The sequence below is a fragment of the Rhamphochromis longiceps genome, linkage group LG7 (genome assembly GCF_057381845.1).
Source record: "Rhamphochromis longiceps isolate RC_006_pf linkage group LG7, R_longiceps_female_GT1.1, whole genome shotgun sequence".
NCBI classification, from domain to species: domain Eukaryota; kingdom Metazoa; phylum Chordata; class Actinopteri; order Cichliformes; family Cichlidae; genus Rhamphochromis; species Rhamphochromis longiceps.
In genome coordinates, this window is record NC_140563.1 from 33,015,200 (window position 1) to 33,039,415 (window position 24,216).

The 24,216-nt window shown below is 38.4% G+C and overlaps 2 protein-coding genes across 2 annotated transcripts; both read left to right on the forward strand.

The window, feature by feature from the left end:
- Positions 1–1,263: 1,263 nt before the first annotated feature.
- On the forward strand, positions 1,264–3,947 carry LOC146665687 (tripartite motif-containing protein 16-like). Its single transcript, XM_085413408.1, has one exon. The coding sequence runs from the start codon at positions 1,377–1,379 to the stop codon at positions 2,913–2,915; it is 1,539 nt and encodes a 512-aa protein (XP_085269534.1). The 5' UTR covers positions 1,264–1,376; the 3' UTR covers positions 2,916–3,947.
- Positions 3,948–4,996: 1,049 nt separating this feature from the next.
- On the forward strand, positions 4,997–6,357 carry LOC146665688 (E3 ubiquitin/ISG15 ligase TRIM25-like). The gene has a single exon (XM_085411189.1). The coding sequence runs from the start codon at positions 5,056–5,058 to the stop codon at positions 6,355–6,357; it is 1,302 nt and encodes a 433-aa protein (XP_085267315.1). The 5' UTR covers positions 4,997–5,055.
- Positions 6,358–24,216: the final 17,859 nt, after the last annotated feature.

The window sequence follows — 24,216 nt, forward strand, 5'->3', positions numbered from 1 at the left end:
GGGTGATTGAGCATGCATCAAGCTGTAGGTGCAGGTTGTAGTTTACACAGGTCACACTCCCCTCACATTCCCTCATTCTCTTCAGAATCCCAACCAACGTTTTATGAGATGGTGCCTCCTTCTTCAGTCATATGATCTCGATGTTCAACATATAAAGGTGCACACAATGTTTTGGCTGATGCACTATCGAGGGCTGTGTCTCGGTACTATTCTTTTCAATTTTTTGTTAAATGTTAACTTCTTTCTGCTTCCATATGCCTCTATAGGAAGAAATGGGGCTGAGATGAAGGAAGTTCAAAAGTTTAAACCAGCTTTGTAGATGGCTAGCTAAGCCATATTTTTATTGGTGGGAGTGTGATGGCCTTGTAGCACTGCTATTGTCACCTTTGTGTTTTGGGTTAGATTGTTAAAGTATCCAGCTGCACCTGTAAGGTGGGAGTGACGGGAGTATATCATCTGTCACACACACTCTCTCTGGGAGGCTGTTGCCAACATGTTTTTGTTACATGCCTCTTTTTACAACATATTGCACAAACCTTTACAAGCACCCATGCTGGGCATTTCATACATACACATACATACTTACCATTACTCATTACCTCTATAGTTACATGCATTTATTCAATGCAATCATTTTTTGAAAAGGATATTATTTAAGGAGGGAAATGTCCTCAGTTTCACCTTCATGAAATCTTTTGGTGGTTATTTACATTTGTATTCATATATTTGTCTTTAAAATTTTACACAAGTAAACGGGAAAGTCACTTTTTATTCCTGCTTTAAAACATTTTAACGTAGAGCTTAATTAAAAATCCTTTAGCTTTGTTATTTTGGAATATTGTACAAAGATTTTTGGATAAAATATATGAACCGATTTGAGAAATAAGAAGAGATTCATACATGATCGCTTTTAAGTGCGAATAATAACAAGATTGAAGGTTAATCTTGAATAAGCAATAAGTTATGGTCCATGAGTCTTTAATCTGTTTCTTTCACACACTTTCACTCAGATCAGATGTTTCAGTTCAGACGGACACTGATCTTTGTAACACAGAGAAATAAGCTTCCTGCTTTCCAAACAAACACTCCCACTCGGTCCACATGTTTCCTGTTCCTATACTTAGATCTACAAGTTTACAGATGGGTGTGACCAGCATGGTGTGCACGTAAACCCCATTCAGTGCATGTGAACAGAAGGAATGAGAGTCAGTTTTGTTTCTTTGTATGACAAAAGTGAAACTATTTCACAATCATAGTCTCTGACCGGTGAAATGGCGCAGGGAGGAACCCACTGAAACCAGGACAAACTCTGCTGTTCGATCTGTTTGGATCTCCCGAAGGATCCGGTGAATATTCCCTGTGGACACAGCTACTGTATGAACTGTATTCAAATCCACTGGGATAAAGAGGATCAGAAGGAAACCCACAGCTGTCCTCAGTGGAGACAGACCTTTGCACCGAGATCTGCTCTAGGGAAAAACACCATGTTGGGAGAGTCAGTGGAGGACCTGAAGAAGACTTCAGTCAGCGCTTCTTCTGAACTTGAAGATGTGAGCTGTGATTTCTGCACTGACACAAAGCTGAAAGCTGTCAAGTCCTGTGTGCAGTGTCGGGTCTCTTACTGTGAGCAGCACCTCCAGCCTCACTATGAATCCCCTGCCTTTGAAAAACACAAGCTGGTGGACCCCTCCCAGAAGCTTGATGACCATGTCTGCTCTCATCACAGTGAAGCTATGAAGATTTTCTGCCGCACTGATCAGCAGTGTATCTGTTGTCTGTGCTCCAAGGTTGAACATAAAGGCCACGACACAGTCCCAGCTTCAACAGAAAGGAAAGAGAAACAGAGAGAGCTCGAGGTGAGTCAGCAAAACATCCAGCAGAGAATTAAAGAAAAGGAGAAAGACGTGAAGGTGCTTCAGCAGGAGGTGGAGGCGATCAATCAGTCTGCTGATAAAGCTGTGAGAGACAATGAGAAGGTCTTCGAGGATCTTGTTTCACTCATCAAAAAAAGAAGCTCCAATCTGAAGCAGCAGATCAGATCTAAGCAGAAAAATGAGTTGAACAGAGTCGGGGAGCTACAGGAGAAGCTGCAGCAGGAGCTCGCTGAACTGAAGAGGAAAGGGACAGAGCTGGAACAGCTGTCATGCACACAAGATCACATCCACTTCCTACACAGTTACCCTCTTCTGTCGTCTCTAAGTGAATCCACAAACTCGCCCAGTATCAATATTCACTCACCGTGTTACTTTGATGAAGTAACAGCAGCTGTATCAGAGGTCAGAAAGAAACTCGAGAATACTATTAAACTTGAGTGGACCAAGATCTCACTTAAAGTGACCAGTGCGGATTTTTTACTCCTACCGGAGCCAGAACCCAAGACCAGAGCTGACTTCTTGCAGTATTCACGTCAAATCACACTGGATCTAAACACTGCACACCCACAGCTGATATTATCTGAAGGCAACAGAGTAGCTAGATTGACGATAAAAAAACAGCTGTATCCTGATCATCCAGACAGATTCACTCAAAGACAGCAGGTTCTGAGCAGAGAGAGCCTGACTGGACGTTGCTACTGGGAGGTGGAGATGGGACCAGCTAGTGCTACAGTTGCAGTCACATACAAGGACATTAGCAGAACAGGAGATGAAAGTGAATTTGGATGCAATGACAGATCTTGGGCTTTAGAAAATTCTGTTGAATTTATTCACAACAGCATGAGCAACACCATCTCGGGTCCTCGGTCTGCTAGAATTGGAGTGTACCTGGATCACAGTGCAGGTGTTCTGTCTTTCTACTGGATCTCTAACACCATGACTCTCCTCCACAGAGTCCAGACCACATTCAGTCAGCCGCTCTATGCTGGACTCAGTGTTTATGGTTGTGGTAATTCTCTGAAATTGTGTGAACTCAAATAGATGGGCAGGAGAAAGAGTAACTGTGTCACTCTGTGTAGTGTTATTTTACGATGCACCTACTGTAATCAGTCGTTTCTTATTGTAGATTTTACCAGGATAGAATAAAAGCTTTACACCATAATACTGTCAGCAGCTGGTTGCCATTCAAATGTTATTTGAACATGTCTTAGTGTTGACATAATTTATCACAGCTATTGTCCACATATATAGCTGCAGAACCAGTCAAAGGTTGAATACAGTCATAGTGGGGAACACTATTTAATTTTCTTTTTCAGTTATTTTCCATGTTTTATACCAGGAGTATAAAAATGACCCCATTACTAAAGAACAACATGTGGAGCTTTTTATGCCATACTGTGCAGAAAAGTATCCCTACTACCAAATATGCTACGTTTGGGATAAATCAAAAGTCCACTAAGAGGAAAATTAAACCACAAATGAACCTTTATGAGTGATCAAGATGATTAGAAATTTCCCTTTAAACTATCTCTCTACCACCATTGATGTTCTGTTAGGAAATTTACTTGTTTAGAACAAATTTGCAGAAGCTTGTTTTATGTATTATTATTATAATTAAACTTGACCAAACCAATGATTGGTACTGTATCTGTTAGGGTGTTGGGGTTTACTTAATATCTGTGAATCAGGGTTTTGTTTCCTCATTTGTAAACTAATATTTGTTTGTGTTCATGCTTACCCTTCTCTCCAGTGTTTCTTTTTCTGCTTTTGCTTTTGCTTTGCTGATTTGTGTTTCTTTTCTCCGTTCTAATTATTTCATATTTCATAAACCTTGCCTGTGGATTTCTGATTTGTATACTCGGGACAATTTCCCTCTATTATTATTGTCTGCCTGGCTCTTATTGATTGATTTGCACTGGTGTTTTTCCTAGTTAGCTTATAACTTTTGGGCCTTTTTATCTTTTTAGTAATTCACATCATCTGAGTGCTGGAAATACTTATTCTTTTTGTTCTTTTCAGCCTTTTCTTCCACATTGGGTTCTCATTTTGCAAAAACATGGGGTACACCTGTACTAAAACATTAAGACTGAGTAAATTAGGTTTGCTCAATTTAATGTAACTTTAGGTTTTAAAGTTATTTGTTTGTGAAAATACTGCTGATGTAAATAATATACAGTGCACAGTTATTGTTGCTGTGGGAAACCTGACTAGGGATTTGGTTTTCTTTAACATAAATAAAATTTGTACTATTTGAATGCATATAATCTTTTTTTTCTGTTTGTGTTCCTGTTGATGTTCATTAAAGTGTTTCGAGAGGGTAAAAGCTGTGAATTAAAAACAGCAGGAGAGCAAATGTGCATCGGTAAGGCCTGATTAACTTTGAAGGTGATTTAAGTAGTTAAAGGCATTAAATATGTACATTAAATGAATAAACATCCAACATGACACAGACGTGGAGGATTCCTCGACAATTAGATGTTTTATCAGGTTCGTCCAGAGAGAAGAAAGTATCTTAATGCTGAAATAAAGGACGTGATTGACAATGGGACTGCAGAGCCATCTAGTTCTAGCTCAGTGTTTGCTTTCAGATAATATAATAATATAACTTATACTTTTAAAGGCCACTTTGAAGAAGATATAACATTTAAAAGATGAAGTAAAATGTTAATATTTTGAAAATGAATGGATGCATAAATGAATGAATTAATTGTGTTGGTGAACAAAATCGCGGATAGCAAATTTTAAGTGAAAATAATGAATTGTGAGGTACAAGTGTACCTCACCCACACAATAACTGCTAGTTCTATAAGTTTGGAAGTGGCATCTGTTCAGTCATAAGACTAATCTTTAATCCTCTTTAACTCATGATACAATGAAATTGGTGCAGTTCAGTCACAGATAAGCTAAGTTGCTAAGCTTATTGTGCTCTTACTCTCAAACACACACTCTTGACAAACTTTGACCTTTGTTTGATGAGGAAGGAATTAGCCCCTCCCCCCTCATTCCTGTTATATAGAAAAGTCAGTCCCATTCATTTCAGGTGTTTTCTGTTCCTGCCCTGATCACAGATCTGCAAGTTTAAAGATGAGTGTAACCGGCATGCTGTGCTCTGACATGCCAGTCAGTGCGTGTTAGAAGCTGAAATGAAATAACTGCAGCTCAGCCCTGTTTTTCTGGTAAGATGAAAGTGAAACTATTTCACAATCGCATTCTCAGAGGTGAAATGACGCAGCGAGGAGCCCAGATAAACCAGGACAAACTCTGCTGTTCGATCTGTTTGGATCTCCTGAAGGATCCGGTAACTATTCCCTGTGGACACAACTACTGTATGAACTGTATTCAAAACCACTGGGATGAAGAGGATCGGAAGAACATCCACAGCTGTCCTCAGTGCAGACAGACATTTGCACCGAGGCCTGCTCTGGGGAAAAACACCATGTTGGCAGAATTAGTGGAGGACCTGAAGAAGACTGGACAAACTGCTCCTGCTACTCACCGCTATGCTGGACCTGAAGATGTGAGCTGTGATGTCTGCACTGAGAGAAAGCTGAAAGCTGTCAAGTCCTGTCTGCAGTGTCTGGTCTCTTACTGTGAGCAGCACCTCCAGCCTCACTATGAATCCCCCGCCTTTAGGAAACACAAGCTGGTGGACCCCTCCCAGAAGCTTCAGGACAATATCTGCTCTCATCACAATGAAGCTATGAAGATTTTCTGTCGCACTGATCAGCAGTGTATCTGTTATCTGTGCTCCATGGATGAACATAAAGGCCACGACACAGTTTCAGCTGCAAAAGAAATGAGTGAGAAGCAGAGAGAGCTCGAGGTGTGTCAGGAGAAAATCCAGCAGAGAATTAAGGACCAAGATAAACACATGTGGGTTCTTCAGCAGAAAATGAAGGCCATCAGTCAATCTGCAGATAAAGCTGTAAGGGACAGTGAGATAATCTTCACAGAGCTTATCTGCCTCCTAGAAAAAATAAGGTCTGATTTAAAGCAGCTGATCAGATCTAAGCAAAAAAAGGAGGTGAGTCGACTTACAGAGATTCAAGAAAAGTTGAAGCAGGAGACTGTTGATCTACAACAGAAGAAATCTGAGTTGGAACAACTCTGTCACATGCAGGATTACATCACCTTTCTACAAAAGTATCCCTCACAGCCAAGCTTGACTTTCAGTGAGAAGCCACCCAGCATCAGTATTCACCCTCTGTGTAACTTTGATGATGTGACAGCTTCTCTGTCAGAAATCAGGGAAAAGACGCAGGACATACTCAAAGGACAATGGACCAAGCTATCAGCAACAGTGAGTGACTGTGATCAGTCACCGTCACAAAGAGAACACACAACTAGAGAGGAATTCTTAAACTATTCACAACATATCACACTGGTTCCAAACACAGAAAGTGAGATTTTAATATCTGCTAGCAAGAAAAAAGCACTACAAAAACATAGTACACAAACAAAATTTTTTTTAATAACCTGCTGATGTTAGCACAATTAGGATCTCCTGAAAGAAAAAAAATGAGACATTTTTTTTCTTTCAGGAGATCCTAATTGTGCTGGCCAGTGTTACTGGGAGGTGACGTGGTCTAGGACTGTTGCAGTAGCAGTCACAAACACAAACAGACTACCAGTTTATGGATTTGGGAATGATGACACATCTTGGGCGCTATATAGTATAAGAGATAAATTTGAATTTAGACATGACAATATCAGGACTCACATCTCCACGTGTCAGTCCTCCACTATTGGAGTGTATCTGGACCACAGTGCAGGTACTCTGTCCTTCTACAGTGTTTCTGACGACATGACTCTCCTCCACAGAGTGCAGGCAACATTCACTCAGCCGCTCTATGCAGGATTTTTTGTTGGTTATGGATCTGTAGTTGAGCTCAAGTAGACCGCAGTCATTAGATGAGATTGTAAAGATTAGTTTCTTATTTTGGACTAATTAAGTTTTTGTTAAACACACTCACTTATGTCATCTTGAAGTTTATAAATTGGATGTAAACTGTAAAATATGATAACATAGAAACGTGATTTTCTAGTGCTAGCCCCCCTGCTCCACAGCTCTCCGTCTCTAATTAAAAATATTACACTGATTAAAGTTTACTGTCAAGAATGGGAAAGGGCATTTGTATACAGCTTGGTTGGATTCAATTGAAATGACACTTCTAATCACTTTTATATATGCATTTCCTTTATTTAAGTTCCAAATATGATGGTGCCCTAAAATAAAAAGAGCTCTGAAAATTTCTGGTCAAACTGAAATGTAAACACAGGAATAACAAACTCCCTAAATATGTGAATTTCATCCATCAGTCCATTCAGAGCTGCAAGTCTGTCACAGGGCAAGCAGTAGGGTACATCACCATCACCAATCACATGTATGACTGAGTTTTCATTTTAAATAACATTCTAACTAATTCTAACTATTGGAAGATATAAAGGTCTTTGTCATAGCCATCATGGAAGACACTGTCACCGATATCTGCAGTTATAAGAGAGATATGCGTTTTTGGTATCTTACATTATTTTGTTCATATTTCATTGATTTGTACATATATTTCTTTTGACAAAGCAGTGTTTAAGGTTTATAAATGCATGTTTGTGTCTTGACCTGAGTGCAACCACTGAAATAAGCAGCAGCCTGCGTTTAAATAGAGCAGTACTGTTTGCACCCTCTTGATGTCACTGCATGACTGCATTTGTCTCTCTCAGCTTTGCTTTCATTATAATTCTCACTTCAGTGAAGAATCAGCGCCACCAGTGAGAACAGCCAGCATTATTAATATTTTCACATATATTACTGCATCTTTTTGTGATTGAGAGGTTTAAAGATTTTTTAGTAGTAGTTTAACTTTGCAAGCTTTGACATGTTTGGTATATGTTTAACTACGACAATAACGTTATTAAATTATTCTTTCACAACATTTTCCAGTCACAATCACTTCTCCATTAGAGGTTCAACCTTCAAATATATATATTTTTTGTTGTTTATTGTTTTTTGTTTTTTTTTATCTTAATTGAAATGAGAATTGCAATAGTGACAAACATAAAAACTGATGTTTTCTGGGGACACAAACTATTTATAAGACTTACAAAACTTCAATGCTGTACTGCTGCATAGACGTTTTCTGATTGTTTTCTTCATTTATTTATTCTGCTAATGTCTTTCAAACTAGAGTTGACTTTACTAATTTTATTTATCTACCTGTTAATATTATTACCATTGTTGTTGTTGTTGTTGTTGTTGTTACAGGATTCTTGCCTCCTTTTCATTCCAGTCTATGGTAAAAAACAAAAACACTTTTTTTAATGGTTCTGTTTCTGTTCATTATATGTTTTATATATCATTATATTGTCTCCTTTATCTTTTATCTATGACACATATTCCAAAATGTTTTAATGTATACGCTTTTATTTTCAGCAATTTTTAAGCAAAACTGCAATTATCTGTGTTCCTTTGGGTTTTAAGTACATGCCTGATGTTTTCGGCTGCAGTACACTGTAAGACATGATTGACTGCAAAACTTTAGTATGTTGTGATTAGAAAACTTAAATTAAAATAAAAATAATTACCTTAAAATTAAAGCTTGTAATGTCAAAAAAATATGCATACTGAATATTTCCAGAGTCATAAATACAGCTCACCTCAGGAAGGCGCCAGTGACTAAAAAAACAAAACAAAAACTAAAAATTGTAGGGGAAGTAGACTGACAAATTTATGATAGCAGATATGCTATGCTTGTATCATCAGTACAGTCAACTGACTGGCCTGAAACCTACATTTATTCAAGGGAAAAATAAGTGAAATACATAACAAAATGTGTAACTGATTTTACAGCAAGGAATACAGAAAATGTTTTGCTGTAGACACACTGTGGAATGAGGTTAATCGTGACTGTAATGCTGCATTATGTGCATATTCTTTTATTACCACGATATGATAAATGCAGACTATAAAGTGCATTAAAAGCACTATTACAGCTGTATGCCTGGTATATATTTTCAAAGAAACAATCTGTTCAACCAACCTTTAAAATAAAGTTTTTAAAAAGAGCAACCGCAACATTAAAGCTTTGCTTTGGCCTTCAAAGGTATCAAATAAGTTGAGAGAACAATCCTGTATGAATGACCAGGCTGCATCAGACTTTTAAAAGTTGAAATTTGATTCAATTCATCTCTACAACCAATCAAATTACCGCTGTAACTACGTCAACAGCATGTTAAATCATCTTTTTTTGGCCACTATCTCTCAGTCTCTCTGTCAAATCTGCATCAGTTCCACATCAGAGGCCTCCAGGCGGACGCAGATAATGCTCTCCATATTTACAGTGGCAGGAGGATTGGGAGGTTTTTGACTAGATCCCATTTGTGTGAACCTATTAGTGCAGAGCGCTCTGAGCTCCCTCTGATACGCCTCTGAGATTAGGCAATGGTATTACTGTAAGAGGATCGACTCGCCTCGAGGTGAGGGCCGAATATACAGAGAGAGAGAGCGAGAGGAACACACACAAAGACGGGAACATGCTCACACAGATAGGACCACACACTCCCCAGGAAAAGAAAAAAAAAAATCAGGATCTGGCAGTGAGAGCGGAAAAAAGAGAGGGAGGAACACACACACACACACACACACACATTTTAAAATAATGAACTGAAACCAAGGGCCCGCACTGATAACAAGGTGCATGATGATCCTCAATTTTAAGATGCTAAATTTCCAGTGATCACTCTCCTGAACACTGATAAGTGTGACTGAGCAACTATTTGGAGGAGGAGATCTAATATGATTGTCTCAATATCAGCTAAATCTAATCAGTCACATGCACGCTGCAGGTTTAATCTGCAATTAAGCTTATGGCACTTTTAATATCCTAAAACTGAAATAAAGAAAATAAGACTGGTATATGTTTAAATCTTTACATAAAGGTATGTATTTCTGTCAGGCATTAATTAGAACCCTTACCTTGTTTTGTTCGTTCTCGCCTTATTTACAACGTTTTGCAGTTTATTTTGTGGGGAACTAATACTATGTAAAAAAACAATACATCAAATGTACAAATGCTAAACAAACTCAGTCATACCCCAATTACACATCTACTGTAATTAGATACTGCATTCAGTATAATAAGATAAAAAAAACTGCTAAACTACTATATGTACACATAGCAAGTTATATCATGATAATGAAGCAAAGCACTGAACTCAAAAAAAAAAGGTACTTATCAAATCTTTTACATTGTTTTAATTTATCACGGCATCATTTTATGCTCATTAGAGAGGAAATTTTAATCTGAAGTCAAGCCACATGTTTCATTCCCTGAATGCTTTTGGAGTTGGAGCAACTTCCTTTTAACTGTCTTGAAAACAGGTACTGACATACAATACTTGGCTACATGAAATACTACATGAAAGCATGGGGAATATGAAGAGTGAATCATGTCCTGACCTCCTCCCTAGACCTATTTGGGCTACTAAGATTGGTCAGTGACATGACATTTCCAAACCTGTAGGGGGTGTAGGGTGCCAAGTACCTGACGTGATGTGGCTGAAGTCCCCGGTATGCTTTCTTAATGTGCAACAAATGTTTCTCTAATGAATTAAAACAATGTAATTCTAGGGTTTTGTTATATTGATTTTTGGTTGTGGTTCTGATTTTGTTTTTCTATTCTCCCCAGTGTTTCCTCTGCGCCTGTGTTATATTGAGTGTGTCTTCTTGTCTCTGGGTTTAAGATGTGAATTTTAGTTGCTTCCTGTTTTATTTCAAAAGTTGTTTTACATCTTGTATCTTGTTTTGGGTTTTGCTTCCTTTATGTCTGACTGGAAACACTTATGCTCACCTGATTTCTATCTAGATTTCCATCTATCCACTGATAGATATTTGACTTTGTTTAAAGTGTTATTTTTTCCCTCCTACTTTAGTTTTGCTCCTTATGTTGGTTTTTTGACTTTGCCACTGTTTCGATTTTGCTTATTTGCTTGCCAGAGTCTTGCAACTTTTAGCTTGAGATTAATTTATTTCTCCTTGCACCACTTTGTAGAAAACTGATGAAACATGTTGCATTGGAATCGAGTTTGATAGCAGTGCAGATTCGCTGCAGTCATTTGCCCCGAGGTTCCTGCCTCCTATAGAAATATTTTGAGTAGAATGTCCAGAAGCCCCTTGTGGGCTTGTGTGGTGAAACCAGTCTAACAACGCTATATTTTTTATTAGATTGAATATTTGATCTATGATGTCCAGTGTTTGACAATATTTGTTTAAAAATAATAAAAAAAAATTATCATTTATAGTTTTGTCAAATTTTTTACAAGGCATTGCACTGTTAGTGTGACTGTTTTCACTGCTTTCACAGTCTGTTTACGATCCAGCAAACCAGTTTATACGACTTTCTGCAGTGAATTGATGGGCCAAGGGCTACATGGTTATATTGGACACTGATAAAATGCCCACCTCCTCATCACGTATCTGTTATTTTATGCAAAGCCTGTAACCGTCACATAAACTAGCTGCAATCCAGTGAAATAACAATCAAATATTAGCATAGAAAGACACATGGCTGGAGTAGCCAGAAGTTCATAAAGGAGCCACATTCTCTGTATGCGCTGATAAAAAAAAAAGGTGCTCTTTGTGGTGATCAAAATGAAACAGCTAATCAAATATTGTTTTAAGTACCTAAACCAGGGGCTTGTAAAATATTTCATGAGTCATTGCCTTCTTAGGAAGCAAGTATCGTTTCCGAGGTTGGCCTGGAGAAATGAACACATCTAACACTAGGTGGTTTTCACACAGACACTGCAGCACAAAACTTGGACATGATCTTACAGAGCTGTAAAGAAAACAACTGTGAGAAACCAACTGTGGCAACTGTCAAATAACTACAACCACATGACAGGGACACCAGCACAAACTTCATCCAGAATCAAATCACTACTTTGTACCAGCGACACACACCATGTCTCCTCCTTATTACTGGAACGTATAAAAGATCTTTGGGCACAAGAAGCACACAAAGGTGATACCACCCCACTTCCATCCTGATAGAAACAGTGCTTTTCTCCCATCACTCAGAACTCAAAGCATTCTGATACTGTCTTGTTGTTTACCCGCAATCTTCCCTGACATATCTACCATCTTACTTAATTTGAGAAGAAGTGTTTATAATAAGTGAAAAAGTTAATAAGGCTGGAGAAGCCAACAGAAGAATGAAAAATGTTTCTCTCTCCCACTGAAAACATTAAATCCAGATGTACAAAATGAGCTTCCTGTGTTTGTCGTGTAGTGCTCTGTGTATCTCCCTTTGGTCACTCCTTACTCCACCCTTTTATATAAATAGTCCAGTCTTAAGCTGGGCAAACACTGTGCGATTTTTTCAGTCGCATTATTCAGCTCCTGCTCAAACTGCACGACTAAATCGCAGGGGTTAGAAGTTCGTAGGTCACGATCACACGATCACGGGTCTCACACTATACAGCCCGATGCTCTGAGGCAACCTGAGTGCTCACACTGTGCGTCCATAACATGACACAAAGTCTGTCTCTCGCTCTCTTTTTTTTACTGACACAGACACACCACCGCCATCAGCTTTGCTAAATTGCTAATGAAAAACATTGATCAGGCAGCTGTGATTGAGCAGCAATGTCCATCCAACTATTTTCACGGTTGTTGCGGTCGTGATAATTTTGTGAGGCCACATCGAAAAGGCTCGGATGAGCTTGCCAAAGTTATACAAGTTGGGCCTCCATCGCTTGTGTCCAGATCACACACTGCACCGCCGTGCTACTCTGTCTTTTTTACTTCCATTTCTGTGTTTGCACGTGCGCAGTGTGAGAAGTTGTGTTAAACTGGCTCGTGGCACTACTTCAACAGTGCGATACCCTCACGAGGGGCGACCAGGACTTCAAACAGGTTTGATTTTCTTGTGACTATACGATTGCTGATCAGGAGCTGGTTGTGAGGTGTTAATCGCTTCTCATTACCCCATGTATACATGATGCATAATACACGATTAAGGCGAAACTCAGGCCGATCCCCAAAATGGTCATGTGACTGAAAAATCTTCTCTAAATGAGCCAAAAATCATACAGTGTATGCTCAGCTTTACCCTCAGTCTTCGTCACAGCATCAATTATGATTCCCACATTTGTTCCTCAGGTGCAGCCTGGCATTTTTCCTTGCCCTTCACATCTTGTGGATTTACAATGTCACTCTCTGATTTATTTAAGGACTTACATTAAAACTAATGCTTCTAGTCTCCTGTATTTGGGTCCTAACTTTTACATGACACTCATCTGCATTAAACCTGCAGCCAGCTGCATCAATATCACGTTACTGTTATTGACAATCAGCCAGATAACATGCTTCCGGATGTGTGGGCTTAGGCATTTTAACAGTGAAGCTGTCATACTAGACATTAAAGAGTGCATTAGGCACATTTTCAGAATTTTCTTCAACTTCCATGCTCATTCTGTTTGTTAACAAATATTTTTATTAAAAGTTCATGCTTGTGGGTTACAGCAAGCATTTGTTACAACTTTTCTTTGTTTTGCCATCGATTCACCTCTATCTGGACATTGCATCCAGGTAATACCTGAAACCCAGAAATATGGTAACATCAGTGAAAAGTACTGAAAAAGAAATTAGCAAACAGGATATAAATAAGCCAAAATCTTATGTAAACTGCATTTTCAAAAAGCCACCCATGTTAAAAAGGAAACATAAAAATAACAGAAGCTTTCTAAGTCTCTTCTTTGTTATTATCAGTAGAAATTATAGTTAAAACTAAAATTCCACAAAATGCTACTACTACATGCTCATACTACATAATACTAGTATGGAGGATTTTTCCATGTGGTATCCTCAAGTGTGGATATCTCATTCAACACTCGCTCCTTTTAATTTTGGCTTTTCTGTGAGACGGTGAGAGACTGAGAATTTCAGTCAGGAAGAGGATGGTTGACGAGGAGGGAGTCACAGCCACCCACCTCACCCTCCACCCCACCGGCAAGAGGAGAGAGCAGCGTGTCATAATTTATGACTTAAAAAGCATGAATTTTTCAGCGCACAGTGGCAGGGATGGCACTTCATGTTTACGGCAATCATTTCCTTAGTGAATGATTCATGTGGATGTGGCGCTTATGAATCTTTCAGGGAACAAACAGAAACACTGATGCTCAGAGCTTTAAACTCCTTCGTTGGTTGCTGCCTCAACAGCCAAACTGTGTCTGGGAATCGAAGAAACGGTGACATGAGCGTGGGAATGAAAACAAAAAAGATCCCGTTTCATCTTAAGGTTCTTGTATGCTTCTCTTTTTTTCTGAGCATATTTAAAAGACACTCTTCGATATTTTAGCACTCTTCGAAGGAAGCTTGTGACCATAGGTGACCATGTATCCCTCCAAATGCTGTCGAAACTCTGCCAGAGGTGCGAGGTGAAGATCTCGTGGACCGGGGCCTCTGTCACTTTACGTTGTCTCGTCGTATACGTGTAGGCGCCTCAGGTCTGTCCAGCATCCTACTCTGCCACCTGATCCAACTCTAAAGTCAGGACCTGTTCCCCAGCCAGCCTCCTGCAGGTGGTGTGCCCATGTCCCTTTTTCAGGTTGTTCCCAGCAGGGCCCCATGGACTAAGGCCCGGCCACAAGGCACTCACCTTCAGGCACCCTCAGGCCTGGGCCATGGTGACCCTATCCTGGGCAGGGTGAACTGTTCCCTAGGTTCCCTGTCACTGACACGGCTTTCTAAATCGCTCTTTGTCTGGTTCCTCACCCAGGACTAATTTGCCATGGAACACCCTACCAGGGTGCAAAAAACCCCATGACAACATAGCCCCTGGGATCCCTGGGACACACAAACCCATCCGCCATGATAAGGTATTGGATGACAGAAGAAATATTTGTGTAGCTGATAAATTGCATTGCATACTATTTCATATTCTCTCACATAATTTTGTAGATCCTTCAAATAGCTATACCTCAAAATTAATTGTCTTATCTTATAAAAAATCCAAATCCAAAACAAGTACAAGGGCCCAAAAAGACTCACATTTAGTCCTCTAATGCTATACATCACTCAGCTGCAACAATCCAGGCTACTGTTAGCTTACAAATTTTAAAAAGTTATAAAATGTTTTGCAATATTTTTCTTTGTTTCTGATACGACTGTAACTTTAGGTTGCACAGCTGAAAAAACCCTTTATATAAACTCCAACACTATATTGTGCTCATCATATAGCACTGTACTACAGTGCTATATCAATAAGCAGAATATTAGCCATCTTTAAGATCTTTTGGATGCCTCTTTAAATATTTGCTACTCTGCAGTTCCTTTAACAGCCAGCAGATGCTTTTCCCTAGCTGAGTGGAAAAAATGGTGGCAACCTCAGGGGCTGATAAAACAAGCCAAGAAGAAGTTCCAAAAAACTGCAGTTCCTCTGAAGCTGACTCTGAAAGCAATTCTCCATAGACCTTTATAGTAAATATAAATCATTTTATAGCCTGGTACAAAAAGCAGTATTTTTTGTCTCTCTTAATGACTAATGTGGGAGGGTAATATTTTTTTTACCTTAGTTAGTATTATTATTGGCCTGGCCCCTTGAGTGGCAAGTGGTTGCCAATAGGCCTGCTAGCTGTCTGCTAGGCCTCACCTCTGTTAATTTAAAAAACTGGAACTCCCAGCAGCGTTTATGGTTTTGGTGCCTTTTCAAGCATTTTTAATGCATTTGTCTGACAGTGTTGCATGGACTGCAGCCTTCCCAAGATGAGTAAAATGTTTTAATTTATTAGTCTGCTACTTAGCACTAATCAGCACGTACCCACAGAGACTATAGATGCACCTTGCTAACCCTGTTAGCTATCATTAGCTGATATTTTTGATCTCCACCCACCAATAAATCTAAAAAAAACCCGAGATGAGTACTACCAGATGACGAACTGGAAGCTTCATATGTTGGTCACATATACCTTTTGCATATGATCATTACTGGCCATTGGAGCCACCTATGACAACAAAGCAAATAAACTCACTGTGTTTACATATGTTGCTTCTAGCCAGTGTGTTTGGTTGTATCTTCTGTGAAATATTGATCAGATAGTCACATTCACTGATGCACCATGCAGACTAACATGTAACCAGATTATTATTAGCTATATAAAGATGTTGGATGGAGCACTCTCACCCTGATATTCACTGTCACTTCTCTGCTCAGCGGAGCCATGTCCTCCTTTAAGAATCACATTTAACTGTTGCCTAGAAGCTGCAGTCGCCTGGTGGAAATCTTTCATCTTGCCTGCGTAGTGCCCTTCAGAGGGCCCTACCGGCTGTTTGGATTTTAGCCAAGGTTACTATAGAAACACACTGAGGGAGAATGGCAGGGAAACAGGAAAGCCTGGCGCTGGCTAATAGAGAACACGGTTGCTACACAAAACCCCACACATTTTTAAATGCGAACGAAGGGTAAACATGAAAGTTTGTTTTTAATCTTTGTTACGAAAAAGCAGATAGATGCATTGATTATTCATTTCATAGACTGGCTGTTTAAATGAGTCATTCACCCAAAGCATCAGAAGATCAACTCCACAGACAACACACACTTGTCTTTCTGTGCAAAATATAATATGGATGAAATATACATTATAAAACATGGATTAAAAAATATAATACCTTTGAGTAATTAAAACAAACTTCAAAAATGTATTAATGTACTTATTTGTAAATTGAGTTAGTGAAGAGAGTGATCAAGTGACTTCAAGTCACAGCATGCATACTGGATGTGTGTGCTTCAGAAGAGCGTTAGTCACTTTGAGGGGAGTTTGATATTCATGAAAGATACCTGCACAGATCACAGCTGAAAAATGTAAATCAACCTACAACCTACAAACAGATGAATGAATTAAACCGCTGATCAAACGTGTTAAATTAAAATGTATGTTTGACTGAAGTCATCCACATTGAATGCACTCAACATGCATATTGAAAAATGTATATAACATGAATTGATGCATGCATGATTGAGAGCGAGAGAGGCAATGAATAAATTGATGAACAAATGAGAGCGTGAAGCAATGTTAAATTAAAGTTTAGAAATATTTAATTGATCAGTGTTAAAAAAAACCAAATATTGCTAAGAAATTGTGCTGTTGACGGATAAATCTTTTGGTCAGGAGTGAAATTTGCAATGTCTAAATCCTATTTAATCAAACTGTGCTGCTTTACTGCTTTAAATAAAATGTATTTAAAGTTTATTTAATTAAGAAATTTTTGCTTTCATACCATGGATAATTTCTGAGTTACAGGTTCTTTAAGTAAGGATATGCAGAAATTCTGCACTTTATGTTTTCTGTGTTTTGTGTTGTTTTGTTTTTTTGCATTTTTGAGCTCTCTTAACTTTTAAAGTAAAGGGGATATATATATATATATATATATATATAATATATATATATATATATTCTCTTGTGTCAACATCATTTTCTCTTATATGTATGTGTGTGTGTGTGTATATATATATAATATATATATATATATATATATATATATATATATATTATATATTATATATATATATATTATATATATATATACACACACACACACACACACATACATATAAGAGAAAATGATGTTGACACAAGAGAATCCTAATAGAAGATGAGCTTGGCAAAAAAATGGAGAACCTGCTTTGACCAGCAACCTATGCCACATGGTGAAATGTCCCTGTGTCGCTGAAAGTATACCTAAAATGACACCGTCATATATGAAATTGTTACTGTTGTGCTATTGGTTTAAATCCACTTATTATCCGGTTGCAGATGACAAAACAAGATTTTGGTTTTAGGGTGTGATACCTGGAGTGGATGTGAATTTGATTTGATTGTGGTTTTTAACAGAGGCTAAATGTGTTTTTCAGCCATAGAAAATTCAAATGCATACATAAATTACTGAATTTAAATAATTGCCATCTGCCAATCTTATATGCTGCTGCAATCAAATTCAAAATGAACTAATATTTTTAATAAAATGCTACATTTTTGCAGTTATCTATTCTAGTGTAAATAAAATGCAAATTTATGAAATATGGAGATCATTACTTTTTTAAAATCTTTTTTACATACTACCTTTGCAGCACCCAACATTTTGAATTTCATTTCAACATCCTTTCAATTACACAGTTTTATTTATTTACTGCCAAATCACAGTAGTCGCCTCGAGATGCTTTATAATGTAAGGTAAAGAGCTTAAAAATAATAAACGAAAACACCAAAACCATAAGACAACTACCTATGTGTAAGCACTTGGCAACAGTGGGAAGGAAAAACTCCCTTCAAACAGGAAGAAACCTCTACCAGAACCAGGCTCAGGGACGAACGACTGTTTGGGAGTGAGGGGAGAGAGACAGGACATAATACATGCTGTGGAAGACAGTGTTGGGGAGTAACGGAATACATGTACCGCCGTTACGTATTTAAAATACAAAATATGAGTAACTGTATTCCGTTACAGTTACCGTTTAAAAAGGTGGTATTTAGAATACAGTTACTTTGTTGAAATAAATGGATTACACTGCGGTACTTTCCTGTTTCATTTTGTCAGGACTGTTTGGGTTTTGTTTGACAGCTATGTTCTGTTGTTCCAGGGGGCAGCGTTACGGTTGCCATGGTTACAGGGCAACGCTCTCTCTCTCTCTGCGACTGTGTGTTTCCTGGGTGAGAGAGCGCCTTTTCGTTGTTGTTGTTGTTGTTGTGCTAAGCTAACAGGCAGAATGCTACAAGCATAGCTCTAAAGAATGTAGCATCATGGGCAGTGTAGTCCGTGCTGCAGGGAGAATGGACTGCCATACACGTTATGGGTCTGTGAGCGCGAGGAGGGAGAAAAAGGGGAGTGGAAAGGTACGAGTTGTTATCGAGCAAAAACGGGAGCTGGAAGCATGTAAATATAATAATAACCACTTCAGCCAAGAAGAGTGCCTGACGAGCCCAGTTGTAAGTAAGCTATTAAGACTCGACTGTACACTGTGTTCGTGTTTTCCTCCGAAAACAATAAGTTCCGTTGGAGCAGCCTTTCAACGCCTCTCTCTGTCTCTCGCCAGAAAAGTTGACCCACACAACAAAGTAAAGCTATTTTTCGGCTACGAGCCGACAGGGACCCCGCTGTATTAGTCAGAGGTCCCTTTACTACAGTTCGGAGTTGCGGATCTTCAGTAATAGTAATAAATCACACAGCAATAGTACATTCACGTTGTTGTAAAAAGCATGATAATATATTAAGTAATCCAAAGTATTCAGAATACGTTACTGTCATTGAGTAACATAATGGAATACGTTACAGAATACATTTTGGGGCATGTATTCTGTAATGGAATACATTTTAAAAGTAACCTTCCCAACACTGGTGGAAGAGAGCCAGAGATTATATTTGTATGTTATACATATCATATATTTAGTATAGTATAAATGTAAATCAAATGCTGGATTAAAATTGTTTTAATAATTATATGTCTTAAACTTTTCCACTAAATGTAACCTTATTTGTATCTTTTAGACATCCACTTCCTCAATAGGATAAACATACAAATATGACTGAAATTTAGTTACATTTATATCCAGAGGTGTGGACTCGAGTCACATGACTTGGACTCGAGTCAGACTCGAGTCATTAATTTTATGACTTTAGACTTGACTTGAAAAAATGTTCTAAGACTTGTGACTTGACTTGGACTTTTACACCAATGACCTGGGACTTGAATTGGACTTGAACCGGTTTACTTGAAAAGACTTGATATTTTACCCCAAATATAAAATTTAACATGCATATTATATAGAGATTGAAAATGTGACGTCATTCAGGGGTAAACCGCAAAGGATTCTGGGAACTCGTGGCAAGAGGTACTAGCGCACGCAGGCTTTCAATTGAAATCAGTCACACAGTGATAAAAAGAAACACAAAAATGTCAAGAAGCTGTTGTATTATTAACTGCAATAGCCGGTCGCATGACAGCCACGGGAAGCCGACGGGTAAAGAGATCGGTTGTTATCGGATTACGTCGTTGAAGAGAAATTGTTCGAGCCATGTTTCCGAAGTAACAAAGACAAGACGGATGGCCTGGATTGCAGCCATTCAAAGATCAAATATAACGTCCCAGAACACTCCAGCTCACAGGTTAGTCTGCTCCAAGCATTTACACGAAGGTCAGTGTTTTTTAGTAGTTAATACGTCATTTTCATAACATAATTGGTGATATAGGTTACAAGCAAGTCTGGCGCTGAACAGAAATTGTCGCGCTATGCTCCTTTATTTATTGTGCATAAATAGTGAATTGTCCTGACACAATATTGCGTTTCGCTTCTGTTATTATGGTACATTGACAAAAACATATACTTTTATTCACAGGATAAAACAGTTGTTTTGTATCACTAATTGCCCAGTACGATTACAGCATACAATATTATTGTCACTGCTACATTTCTGTAATGCGTACCAGAAATTATTTCCACTACTAATTAATTACCGTTGAGCTCAAAGGTCCTATTAATAAACGGTTAAGGAATGTGTATTTATGAAGACACTTTGTGAGACTGGTAAACTTATGATACGTACGATGGTCTTTCGTTCTACACGGTGCATTTCAAGGTCCTGTACCCATCCGTCGGTAAACTGTACCTGGGCTTGTTGCAGTGACCTGAAGTTACTAAACTTCATGAGTGTGTGCACTCACTCCAAGAACCGTGTAATTATAAATATGCATATAAATATGCTAAGATGAGATAGCTGACTTCATCTAACTAGCAAATCTTGTCCAGGCTACGTTGGTGATACAGTTTTTTTTAATATGTATGATATTTTTGTCATGCGATTTTAAAGCCGGTCCTACAACCGCATCCAAGAATAACATGCAGCTTATCTCAGAACTGTCGGTGAAAATTATTCTTGGAGCTAGGTTTAATTGAGCTGCATTTTAAAGAGGTGCAATTTCACAATTTGTGTATATTTTCTAAGTTCACTATTTTGTCATGTGTTGAGAAAAACACAGATTTAAAAATTACATGGTCTAATATTTACATTTAGCATAACTGCAACATGCTTTTTTCATTTTTTTTTTAAAGACTCGAAAGGACTTGAAATTCAAAGTTTCAGACTTGTGACTTGACTCGGACTTTTACACCAGTGACTTGAGACTCGACTCTGACTTGCCTGACATTACTTGAGACTTGACTTGAGACTTGAGGATAAAGACTTGAGACTTACTTGAGACTTGCAAAACAATGACTTGGTCCCACCTCTGTTTATATCTTTGTAAGAGTCTAAGAAGGGTGACTTTTTACGGTTAAGTTTTCAACCAAATGTAGACACCATGACTGACCAAACAGAATTAGCCCAGGAAACATTGTCTGTAAACATTCATCTTTAGAAATGTCTTGTTCCCTCTACCCTGCAGTCCTTAATCTAAATTTTCTTTTTTCCCCATAGAAGCTGCAGAAAGATGCATTCTTCATCTTTTACACAAATATTGTGTACAGTTACACTTCTGCAGTTGCAGTGTACGGGTGTTACTTTGTAGCATCTTGGTGTCTTTTGCATGTACCTTAATGAAGACAAACAACACAGAGGACTGTCATGGGGCAATGGCACTACACTTCTGCACAGTATAAAAAGCTACAGGGATTGGGCATCCCACATTTATATTTCCTTCACAAAAGTTGGGGGGGAAATCCCATATATGCTGCTGGCACCAGTTTCAGCTGTTTGTTTCAGCTTTTAGTACAAACATTTTCACTTTGACCAAAATACCAAATTCTTTTATGAAATGAGTTTTTGTTTGTTTTCTGTAAGAACTGCTCAAATCAATTTGCATGGCCTCAGAGCTCAAACAGCAAGTAGAAGAATACTGAGAGATGGACATGGACAATATTGTTAATAGGAATAAACAAATACTAATAGCAAAATATAGCAATATGCATTAATAATCTTATTTTAGTTGCAATATAAAGGCATTAGGCATAGAAACAAATGCATTATGTATAGCCGGATAATCTCTCTAAAGGCTTCTATATTTTCATTTAAACGCTTTCTCCTTTATGTTTAACCTAATTCCTCATAACACTTAAGCTCCCTCGGCACATTTCATCCCCTGAGGGTTCTTGTTCGTTTGACTCTGAATCGCTTCCTGTCATATTCAAATACACATACTTTATTATTATTAAACATATCTAATAGATGTTCCGTTTAGCCGGGCACAGTTTTTGCTTATTTTTAATATGTTTGGGCCCCCGCTGGGAATCGAATTCTCACCCAGGCTTCGTTAGTGCCTTGCTCATCCGATTAGGGACAGCAGATCAGTAAACAGCTTCACCCAGGGGATGATAAAGAAATGGGAGTTTTGGATTTGAACTGATAAATCAAACCAATACACGATCATTATGTAAATCTTAACCTCAAAGGGCAGTTTCACTTAGGTAGGTGCGTGTGTGTGTGTGTGTGTGTGTGTGTGTGTGTGGCATAAGCAGTTTTTCCTCAAAGCCATGTTTCTATCATTTTAGAGGATACAACAGTGGCTTACATGAATCTCCTGGAGAATTACTCTAATCTTAACCATAAGGTCTAACCCTAAGCCTATGCCATGTTACTCTTTAACCATTTACATTAGAAGATCCTACTGTTTGTCCCCATAAGGAGGAAATGTTCCCATAATTTGATGCAAATACAGTTAAGTCCCCATAACATGTGGAATATCGGAATCACACACACACACACACACACACACACACACACACACACACACACACACACACACACACACACACACACACACACACACACACACACACACAGAGAGAGAGAGAGAGAGAGAATATGTTGTATCTGCCAGCTGAGACCCAAACAATAAAAAAACCCAACAAATAATAAAACACTTCCCTCGTCCCTTCAGGACAATCCCTTTCACTCTTTCCTTTCTCTCTCTCTGTCCCCACTCTCCACCTATCTCTGTGTATTTCTTTTCCCCTTGTGAATTATTATCCAGCTTTTGAACTGCTTTCCTATCAGTCCTACAGAGGATTTTCACCTTTCTTGCACCAGTGTTTTGCAGAGGCTTCACAGCACATTCACTGTTTGCTTCATTATCTCATTGAATTTTCTTTGAAGTAGCAGTAATATAAAGTGAAGTAAATAATTTTTGATGAATCACCCACTTTGGGTGAGGAAGTGTATGGTAGGTGAAAGGTTAGAAACCAGTCTATACTACAGATGTTCTAATAGACATGTTGATGGTTTGGATGAAATATGCTCAGAGACAACAATAGGAATAGCAGTCTAAATAAATATCAGCAGTTAAATAATACATCTGTGAGGAGTCTGTGGTTAGTGATGAATGTTTTATTTCTTTTTATTTGTGACTTCTTGAAGTCAATACTATGGAGAGCTAAAGGAATAGAAGGATCAACAGAGCTGTGACTCTTTGTCAGCCTGGCTATAGTGCTGAAAAGAAATCTGGGACCATATTCCTCTATCAGTGGCCAAGAGTAAGATGTCCCATCATTACGAACACTTTTTTTTCCTCCATTTTTACAAACTTGCTACAGTTCATTGAGGTTTCCAGATTTGTTTATTTACAGTTGTATTTTTTTAAATATCATTTTAATCATTTTAAAGATCATAAAGATCCTGCCACAACATTTTCATCATACTGAAATCTGGACTTTTGGGCATTGCAGCACCTTGATTCTTTTTCAGCTACTCTGTTGTAGGTTTGCTGCTGCGCTTGGGATCATTGTAATGTTTTGTGACAGAGTTTGGGTCAAGCTTTAGTTGCTAAACAGGCAGCCTCACATTTATCTCTAGAATACTCCGGTATACAGAGGACTTCATGGTTGATGGAGCAAGTGCAACTTACCCGTGACCTGTGGCTGCAAAACAAAGTCAGATGCTTGACAGTGAGGTGTTTGCACTGATATCCTGTGTTTGGTTTTTACCAAACATGCTGCTGTGATTTATGACCAAACATCTCTACTCATCTGTCCAAGGGACATTGTTCCATAAATCTTGTGGTTTGCTCAATGGCAGTTTTGCAACCCTAAGCTGTGCTGCCATGTTCTTTTCAGAGAGAAGAGGCACATCTCATTCTTGTTCAGTTTTTTTTTTCTAATTCTAATACTGTAAAAAACTTTAAAATCTAACATGAAAACTGAGGTGTAAAGTGTGACGTGTAGCTCTTGGACTTTTTGCAATTTCTTTGACCATTGTACAGTCTGGCCTACAGATTGTGGCTCTATGATAATACACCCAAATACTCCAGACCAGCAAACTGCCAAACATCTGCTTCTGCAGAGGTGCTCGCACTTGATGGTGGCT

Bases quoted from the DNA above. Each gene is read 5' to 3' on its own strand.
- LOC146665688 (XM_085411189.1), top strand. From the start codon at position 5,056: ATGAAAGTGAAACTATTTCACAATCGCATTCTCAGAGGTGAAATGACG.
- LOC146665687 (XM_085413408.1), top strand. From the start codon at position 1,377: ATGAACTGTATTCAAATCCACTGGGATAAAGAGGATCAGAAGGAAACC.